The following is a 10,823-nucleotide window of genomic DNA, read 5'->3' on the forward strand; positions in this document are numbered from 1 at the left end:
TTTTTTTTTTTTTTTTTTTTTTTTTACAGAAAGTTATTGCGCTACGAATGGCTTTGGTTTAAGCATAAAAGTATGGTATATAAAAGAGATGGAAGAGTAAAGGGAAAGAGAGGGAGAGAGAGAGAGAGTGAGCGAGAGTTGACATGAACACCTTTTCCTAAACTGAGCCGCGCGACAGTCCGTGTTTGTAAACCTTGGTCGGCTTATTATCCAGACGAAGGCGTGCTCGAGTGCGCCTGCCCAGATCCACACGCAGGGAGACCGGGACCGCAGTCATCAGTTCTCCCGCTGCTTCCAACGAAGCCGTTCCCCAACGCAGTAACTCCCGCTGTGCCATCGCTCCGAGCTTACCGTCGCCTCTCTCTCGCTCTCTCTCGCTCTCGGCGTCGTTTCTCAGAGATAACGTTGTTCAGAAGCGTTTTTGCCTCGTAGTTTCAGGTGTGTGAGCGAATGCCGCTGTAGGAGGAGCGGCAGAGAGAGCAGGCGATTCGCGAGAGGGGAAATAACTTGAGCTGTTCAGACTGGAATATGAAGACCGCGGTAGGGAAAGAATGACCGATTGCCTGATGCATACTTATTCACGCTGATCGAGCAGCCAAGTTGGTAGTGTCGCGATACGAAGGTATTTCGCTCCTGGATTAAAATTGTGGTGGAAAATCGCCTCTGATTCTCGCCTTGAAGTGACTTCTCAATGGGGAGAACAGTTGGGAAAATGCCTTTGCCACAATCATGCCATCGACTGGGCTAGTGAAAAGTGACGAATCTCACTCCTTTAAGCGAAAGCCTGAGAGTTAACTACAGTGACTGACGAGGACTGTGATCTCGATGGACATACGGAAGAAGAAGACCAACACAAATATGCTGTGAGTAACATGCTTCGTTTTCGTTGCAATCTTGCATCCTTCCTGTTCACCTTGCACTTGTGTCCTTACAAGCAATACTGTTGATTTTCATGACGCCTACGTGCGCGGCTTTCGATGATAAGTGATGGGTTTTATTGGTGATTTCATCTTGACGGCATTTGAAAAGATGTACTGAAAATGAACCCTTCCAGGGTACGATGTATTGCTGATGATGGGGTGAGAGTTTTCTCTTCGCTATTTCGTGGAATAGGAAATACGATAGACATTTAAAGGAAGGTTTCCTTTCGCAGTTTTATTTATCGAAATCACTGCCCAAGAAAATATTGAGAAAGTTATTATTATTTTTTTTTTTTACAATGAATGAGTGGCTGTTTTGTCTGGCAGTTAAGTTCTTAAAACTCTCTGAAGAAGTAAATCTAATAAAAACCAACGATTTTAGGCAAAATAAGTGGTGACCGAGTGACCTTTTTTATTTTTTTTCTTCTTCTTATTTTGCGACATCGTTTCAAAAGAGCCATCAATAGAAAGACACTAAAGGAAATGAAAGCACTCGTGGTAATAAGTAGTATGTTCTAATAGTGATGATAAAGTTAATGATAAGAGTAATCGATTTTTTTTTTAGTTTTCATATAACTTTAATGATTACGATTAAATTGGTCAAAATGAAAATTAAAGGACACTGACAAGTAATTAGATAAATTCAATAACTAATGAATAAAGCAGTAAAGTAACTTCTTTGAAATTTCATGTCCAAATTAAACCAGATGGGATCTTGACTATTTTAAAAGTCTTGTGAAGTCAGAAGTCGCAGCTGCTGAATTTAAATTTGAAAAGAGAGTGACCTCCATTGTGCTTGCCAGATTGCTTATTTTCTGGCAATATCATTATTCATTTATTGCAGATTTTCCATTTTCATATAATGCTCACATTGCAGTTTTATTGTAATAAAATTATGCATTCCATGAATTAACACAATTTTAACTGACTATCATTAAGTTCCATATTAAATAGATATGAGGTGACACAGGGGATAGTTTGATAAATGTCGGTCAAGTTTGAGGTGAATTTCATTATTATTATTATTATTATTATTATATTATATTAATTATTATTATTATGATTATTATTATTATTATTATTATTATTATTTTATTATTGGTTATTCCTCCAAAGTTAACCCAAATTCGTCATTTTTCATATGAATAGGTGTTTGACTTTAGAATAATAATAATAATAATAATAATAATAATAATAATAATAATAATAATAATAATAATAATAATAATAATAATAATAATGAAGTTCACTCCACACTTAATTGGTACTAATAACAGTTGCCACTATTACATCTGCTTTCTTAAGTATTCAACTTAACATTAGAGACGGTTCAAATGCATGGCATGCCTAATTTCGACACGATAAAACTGCACTGTTAGCATAATATGAATATATGTGGAAACTTGCATAAATGAATAAAGATATTGCCAGAATACAAGCAAAGCGAAGGCAATATGGAAGTCACTCCCATTTCAAATGCCTGTGAATTCGGGAACCCTGACACTGTTTTTCTTTTTATTTATTATTTAGTCATTCTTAACTTTCATTTATGTAGTTGAAATTCAAGCTTGCAAAGAATACGGTGTTCATATGAAAGAGGTTGCAGGAAATACAGAATGGTATCGGTTATTCGAAGAGGAAAAGGTAAATTGTGAAATTAATTAATAGATGGATAAAAATCGAAGTGGTAAAATACAATGCTAATTGTCTTACGTCTTCGCTTGAACTTTTGAGATCCGAATTGCGGTAATTAGAAAGAAAGTGAGAGACTGAAAACGCGCACATTCAACTTTTTACTTCAAAAGTTAAATAAAACATTACTAAGGAAATGAAGAGATAGGAATTAGAATAATTCACACACACACACACAATATATATATATATATATATATATATAGATATATATATATATAATATATATATTATTACTAATAGCAGCTATTTTTGATATCCGAGGTTAGTAAGTACTTTTTTTGTTTGATGAAGTACATTTTGTGAATCAGCTAAAACTTCTGACAATAAGAAATAAGAATAGCTGCCCACATGAGAACTATAAGAGAGTTATTTATTTCGTCATCATCGAATTGCAGAAATTACTTTGATTAGTTTTCCCTCATAGTTTCAGTGAAAGTTTACTTCTCATATAATAGTTCAGATTTCGATCGAAAATGACTGAGTGTATAAGTCACTGACGTTTCTGCACATTCGGAAGCCCTTATATTAAATCAATTTAATTAGATCAGGTTTCAGAGATCAGTGATTAGAAAAGGGTATATTGTTAAGTTAATAAATAAATAGATAAAAATATAAATAAGTTGTAAAATAGGTGGCGAATGGCTTTACTGAGGTATTGCATTGTGTCTTCGCTTGAACTTTAGAAGTTCGAATTGTAGGAATTAGAAAGAGAATGAATGACTGAAAAGCGTACAACATTTCGTAACTTTTCAACTCGGACGTGAATGAAGATATTACTATAAGGGAATAAGGAGTTGGAAATTCAAATAATTCCTAGCTTTATAGTGACGTAAGCCGCCTATAATATATTATATTATAAATATATATTATATATATAAAATATAGTATATATATATATATATAATATATAATTTATGGATTATATAATTATATATAAATATAATATAAGGTAATTACATATATATATATATATATATATATATATATATATATTATATATTATATATACATAATATATATATATATATATATAATATATATATATAATAATATTAAGATATATATATATATATAATATATATATATATATATCATATATATAATATTATATAATATATATATTTATATATTATATATTATTTATAATATATATTAATATATATCTAAAATTTTTTTATGTTTATTGTAAATAAAATAATATGTTTAGTCTAAATAAAAATATAGATAATCTATACGTACATTAACATATATACATTAGATATAATATATTATATATTAATATATATTATATATAAAATATAAATAGATATATAGATTATTATATATCACTCCTTAATAGCCATTTTTAATAAACCATGTGTTTTTTCTTCGATGGATTACATTTAATGATTCACCTAAAAAATTTTACATTAAGGAAAATTGATCACTATTGCTGTCAGTATCAATTTTTAGTAAGTGAATGAAATAAGCTGTCAGCTGACAGATCGGTCACAAACGCCTATCCCAGTGCCCACATAAGAAGTATAAACGAGTTATGATTCATTTCGTTATCATGAAATTGCAGAAGTTACTGTGGAGGTGTGCCTTGCAAAATGATTTTTTTACTAAGTCTCTGATGCTGTATTGATTAGAAAGTTCGTGTGAATAGATTTTTTATTATTTTTCTATTGGAAATCATTATGAAAAGATTCATTTACGAAAACCAGGACGAAATTCCGTAACGGGTATTCAATGTAGAATTATAGAAAAATAATAACAAGAGTTCTTCCATCGTGTCTATATATATATATATATATATATATATCATATATATAATATATATATATATATATATATATATATATATATATATATATTATATATATATATATATATATATATATATATATATATATATATATATATATATATATATATATATATATATATATTGCATTGTAACACTTTTCAGAGTACATACTTTGTCACACGTATCATTTTCATATGACGTTTGTATGAATATACCGTGCTTCATGAAATTTGAAAAGAATTGATCCGTGAAAAAAGAAAAAAAGTTTGCTTGTACAGATTATAACCGCAATAACTCCGAGTATGAATTAGCAATGGCCAGAGCTAAAAATGAATACTTGATTTTCTGGTCCCACGATAGCATAAATAGTGATGAAATATTGAAGAATGGGCACCATAATTCCAGCTTTATTACTTCTGACATTTGGTACCTCAAGCAATTCCAAGAAAACCATGTCTTATGAATTTGACCCTTACTAAAGAAAACCCATGGTAGTCAGCCAGTAAGTTATTCAGCAATATTGTATTTCAATTATGCTGAAACTTTCTCTAGCAGAGCTGTCATATTTCGGGACCAAATTTTGAAGAGTACGAAGCGATGAATCCGCAAACAGGGAAAGTGGACTTTACGGCTGCATAAAGTCCAGCTAATCTGCCGCTCATGTCATGAAATAAGATTTCGGATATTTCTCGAATCGAAGCACATCATTTTATTACAGCAGTAGGGTTGGAAAAATATCGTTTGTAGATCGTATCTGTTTGAAAATAAGATCCCCTCTTTTCCCCTCAGAAATGGGGATATATGTCTAAGAATTTCCTTGTCAAATTCTAAATTGAATTAGATTGAATTTTGACACATTGTGATGAACGTGTGTGGTTACCTTTTGGTTGTGATTGGAAGGTCATTTCGTGGTCGCTAATTCGTTTTTCAGCTAATTTGCAAAGTCGTTTCGACCGTTTAGTGCAGCAGTAGCGAAACGTTGCTAGGGAAATAAAATGGGAAAAAACGCACGAATACATTTCTACTATATATATATATATATATATATATATATATATATAATATTATATATATATATATATAATATATATATATAATATATCATAAGTATATATATCAATAATTTGCAAAGTCGTTTCGACCGTTTAGTGCAGCAGTAGCGAAACGTTGCTAGGGTGAAATAAAATGTGAAAAAACGCACGCTTACATTTCTATTATATATATATATATATGTATATATATATATATATATATATATATATATATATATATATATATATATATATAGAGAGAGAGAGAGAGAGAGAGGAAGAGAGAGAGGAGAAGAGAGAGCGAGCAATCTATGACCCTTTCAAATGAGTACCACCTGCCAATTGGAAATTTAATGAACTTGCATTCGCGATATTTCTCAATCAGATATAAGTTGTCGACAACCGAATGCTTCCTTTGTTCTAATACACGTCGTGTTTAAATAACTAAAAAAAAAAAGAAAAATAGAAAAAGAGAGTGAGAAAGAATTCACCTGCTCCCCCTCCACGAAAAGTCAATTTATAGGGAAAGTTATTAACAAAGTAACTTCCACCAATCCCATTAGTGGAGAGAGAGAGAGAGGAGAGAGAGGAGGAGAGAGAGGAGAGAGAGAGAGAAGAGAAGAGAGGAATTTTTTGACATAGCTGTGAATATTTCAGATTTTGAATGAGAGGAAGAGAGAAGAGAGAGAGAAGAGGAGAGAGAGAGGAGAGATAGAGAGAGAGAGAGAGAGAATTCTTTGACATAGCTGTGAATATTTCAGTATTTTGGATGAGAGAGAGAGACAGAGAGACAGAGAGAGAGAGACAGAGAGAATTTTTTGACATATCTGTGAATATTTCAGTATTTTGAATGAGAGAGAGAGAGAGAGAGAGAGAGAGAGAGAGAGAGAGAGAGAGAGAGAGAGAGAATATCTTGATAAGGCTGTGAATATTTCAACATTTTAAATGGTTTCTTTTAAAGAATTGTTAGAATGAAAAACGTCCAAAGCTTCAGATATCCAGAAAAGGCCGAGTTGTCAATTCCAGGACTGAAAGAGATGTTTTAGTGGAGTTTTCTGCTACGTTTTATTTTATTACACTAAATGATTCATATTTGCCTGCATATATGTGCGTTTCGTCCAGTGAAACGACAGTGATAATCAATTTTTATCTTTGTCATGTGTCATGTGACGTTATGGTTATTTGAGTTACCTACAGAGCACTTATGGACGGTATTAGATTTATCATTCTGTCTAAGTTATCGCGATTTTATCCTCGTTGTTTTCTTACCACTGAACAAACTCCTGACACTTATATACATTAGGGTCTCTTTAAAAATTAATCATTACCTGATGTGCATGTCAAGACGTTTTGCGCTGTCGTCTGTCAATACATTGATCGCACGCAAGTTCCGAAAAGAGAAAAACATAGTCACTTAAATTTGTGCGTGTGTATATATATATATATATATATATATATATATATATATATATATATATATATATATATGTATATATATATATAGTATATATATATACATATATATAATATAATATAATATATAATATAAAATTATAAAATGCGTGATGTACATATGAATATTTCAAATTACCTAATCCAAACGAATGTTAGTTTCTGAAGTAGAACTTCTTCAGTTCTGGCGTCTGTTTGAACTTTGCACACCAAATTTGTAATGCGTGATGTGAGACATATTCAGATATTTCATAAACTTTACATGTTTTCACGGATTCGTTTTGAATCTGTACTCTAGAATGATTTACTCCTTTGCAACACCACCCTGAATGCTATGAGTGAATAAATTCTGCATATTGAATATCAACGTCAAATGCTTTAGTCACATGAGGCCAAAATAGAAACGATTCATTTGTGATTTTGATAGTTTATGAGAAGCATCCCGAATACATACACCTGATTGAAACATGGATTCGTAAAAAGGCAGAATTTTTTTATATTTATCTGAAACCAAAGTGGGAATATTCACAATGCCATTTAGTTTGGAGGTTTCATTTGTAGTTTACAAAACAACGGTTCACGAGCTCCCTTCTAAATGTGTAATATTAGTATATTTGTTTGAGCCTTCAAAATAAACGATGATATATTTATATGAAATCTCATTTTTAGATGTCTGCAGTGCTTTCAATGTTAACACGAGATCTAGTTAGTTTATTTCATGTGAGATAATGTTTCGTGACATTGAAGTGAGAAACAGTTTATATGACCGTATATGAATGTGTTAGAGGTATGCAGGGAGAGCCAGTTTTAACCATTTTCAAAATCTGTATTATTCACTTGATGTAGAAGCAGTGATAGTTTGGTAAGATGATGAAGCATTTTAGTGGACTTTTGAAGATTCAGAAAGTGGACGAATCATATGAGATTATGTTCTTACTTAAATAGGTATAGACTCAATTGTGCATTTAAGAATAATTTATGGATTCACTTGCAATCGAAGTAAGAAAATTGTACACGAGTCTATGACATCTTTTGAGTCATCAGATATAGATGAAGGCAAATATTTTCAAATCATAAATTTGACATACATTTTACAACTTATGTATTCTTTAGGAACAGTAGTCAGATCAATTTATGTGGGGGTTAAGTCGTCCTTTAGGCAACCTAATGAATTGGTGAAGTACATTATTAAATTCGGAATTTTATAACAGTATCCGTATTCCTTTGGCTAAAATTACGAACATTTTATTTAATGTAATGCCGTCGCTTGAGTCATTCTGAATTTCAGAAGAATCTAAGCACTCGTATACGAGATCGGGTAAAACAGCTCATGTTAGAATAGATACAAATGAAGAGCGTTCCAAGATTCAAAAGTAGATTAACTTCTATTCATTTTAGCCCGAGACCGAATTGCTTCCTGGGATGATGACGACATTTTCTAAGTTCTTAAAAGTATTGAATGAAATGTTTGTGTCAAATATTAACACTCTTCTTGTGTAATCAGGACAATATTCCCCACGCTAAGTCTAAATGAATACCGTGACGTGAGAAACTTCTTCATTCGCTCCACTCAAAGAAGAAAATGAAGGTAACTAACTACAAAGCATTGAGACGGAAGGAAAAAAACATTAAGCCAAGAGAACTCGAATTAGTTTTTTTCAAAAGACCTCACCTTATTATTATATCTTATGAGGACTTTCAACAAAGAATACAAAGCTTTATTCTCTCTCTCTCTCTCTCTCTCTCTCTCTCTCTCTCTCTCTCTCTACGCGAGCCCACTTAAACACACACACACATACATGTGTATGCTATGATTTCTTGTCTTTATCACCTTTTATATTACTTGACATGCCTGTCTAAGATAATATTCTAGGGTACTATTTATTATGTCCATAGATTAACCGAATTCATAACATTTCCATTCCTGTGTTCAATGGTATGAAAGAAAACCTAATAGATAGTTGAACATTATGACATTACTCGTTGGTGCGACAGAGCCTCATCATTATTTTTTGAGTCTCCCTGAGGAAATTTGGCGTCAAGAAGACGATACTGAAGGGAATATGGTAGACGAAGGGTAGATAACGTCGAGTATAAAATCATTCAGAGAGAGAGAGAGAGAGAGAGAGAGAGAGAGAGAGAGAGAGAGAGAGAGATAGGTGGGATTTGGTGGCCAGGGCAATGGGCAATTACGTCTTTCTTTTCTCTTTTATTTATGGCAGTGCTATGATCCAGGAGCTTTATGGAAGAATAACAAAGAGATATCCGAGTATTAGGCCAAGAAGAGCATCTCTTAGAAAGCCATATTTTTCCTTCGCCTTTTTTCGAAGCAGGCAAAGATCTGGGTATAAGAGAAATGATAAAAGTGAGGGAGAAGTAGAGGACAGAAGGGAAAGGTCCCACTGCTATGGCGCGTAAAGTGATAGGAAGAGAAAGGGCAGGAATAAAAGGTGACGGAGAAATTCCATATGGAATATACGCGACACGGCCAAGTGAAAAGGATGAGGGCAAAGTAAGAGTCTCCAATTAGGGAACATTCATAAAAGAGGGAGGGGAAGAATGAGTGGAGAAGAGTACCTTATTAAGGAGCAGGAATAAGAGAGAGAGAGAGAGAGAGAGGAAAAGGAACAGTAGCTACAATAGCCTCTTATTTAGGAGCAATTAGAAAAGGATTATGGGAAAATTTCAGTGAAATGAAACTAAACGTCCGTATATTACAGAAGAAACCCAAGTAGCAATAGAAAACGGGTCAGTGGAAGAGCTTCTTATAAGGAAGCAGAAAACGGGGATGGAGAAGAATACACAAAATAAGTAGGAATAAAAGGATGGACAATAAGAATTGGGCGATTGCAAGTGACGGCACAACTCTATATATAGAAGCAGAAATTAAAAGATATGAAAGGATGAACAACCGGAAAGCTTCTATAAAGAAACGGGAACAACAGAGGTGCAGGTAGGAATAGCACAAGGAAGAACTCCGTCAAAGCAAGAGGAAAAAGGCAGAATAATGCGTGTAGGATTGGAATGACTAAAGGAATGGTGTAAAAAGGAACAGGAAGAAGAATCAGATAGGTTACCGAGAAAACGGATGAAAGGAGAATTTCGTTCGAGGACGACGGAATAAATGGGAATAAAAGGGGACGATAAGAACGGCAGAAAGAGGAGCTTTTTTAATGCGAAGGAATAAAAATGAGAAAATAGAAATGATATTTTTGTAAAAGGAAGGAGAACTGAAATGACAATGAGGGACACTAGAACTCTTGCTGGGGGAACAGTTTTGTAAAAGGAGTGAAAACGGAATAACTAAAGGAAGGACGAAAGGGAGCTGGAGGAAGATGATAAAAGGGACTGGGGCTGGGGGTGGGGAGTGGGCTGGGAAGAACTTTCTCTGAGGGAACGAGGAGCAACGGGGGACTGGGGAAGGGTGCAAAAGGGGTCCAAGATTAATGGCTGGCTGGCGTGTGGAGTAGTTCAAGAATCTCCTCAAGTGTTGTCGGACCATTCTTATCTCTGTGTTGTATTCACATCACCGTCAGCCCAATTGATTATATTTATTCCCATCTGTTTGTATTGACACGTTCGTTCGTTTGTTTGTTTGGCATTGTTGACGTTCTTAGATATCGGGTAGAGACCCTTCAAGCACCTAAAGCGAATCACGAAGATATTCTTCAAATAGCTAAAGGAAAACTGTTACTTTGCTTAGCAAGATCACGTCAGTTATATATGACGGAATTTTTATGTTTACAATTTGCTTTATGAATGAAGACGATTTTACACGGCTTAATTTATCTAATGAGCTTCTACAAGACCGTGAGGATAATTTTGTAGATGTTGAACATCAACTTTGAAATTTTCTTATATTACTGCACTTCATCACAACTCTTTGGTTACTCTTCTTATACAATTTTACAAAGTAAATCACATAAGGGATATATG

The 10,823-nt window shown here is 33.2% G+C and overlaps 1 protein-coding gene across 2 annotated transcripts in view; it reads left to right on the forward strand.

The window, feature by feature from the left end:
- Positions 1-267: 267 nt before the first annotated feature.
- Positions 268-10,823, forward strand: part of LOC135201060 (zwei Ig domain protein zig-8-like) — a 94,688-nt gene continuing 84,132 nt past the window's right edge. The window contains exon 1 of one of the 2 annotated variants that reach the window (XM_064229925.1): positions 268-863. In XM_064229925.1, coding sequence (XP_064085995.1) covers positions 826-863 — 38 coding nt within the window. In that variant the 5' untranslated portion in view covers positions 268-825. The remainder of the gene's footprint in view (positions 864-10,823) is intronic. The other variant, XM_064229926.1, reaches the window with a different exon arrangement.

This window comes from Macrobrachium nipponense, chromosome 27 (assembly GCF_015104395.2).
Source record: "Macrobrachium nipponense isolate FS-2020 chromosome 27, ASM1510439v2, whole genome shotgun sequence".
In the NCBI taxonomy this organism is placed as follows: domain Eukaryota; kingdom Metazoa; phylum Arthropoda; class Malacostraca; order Decapoda; family Palaemonidae; genus Macrobrachium; species Macrobrachium nipponense.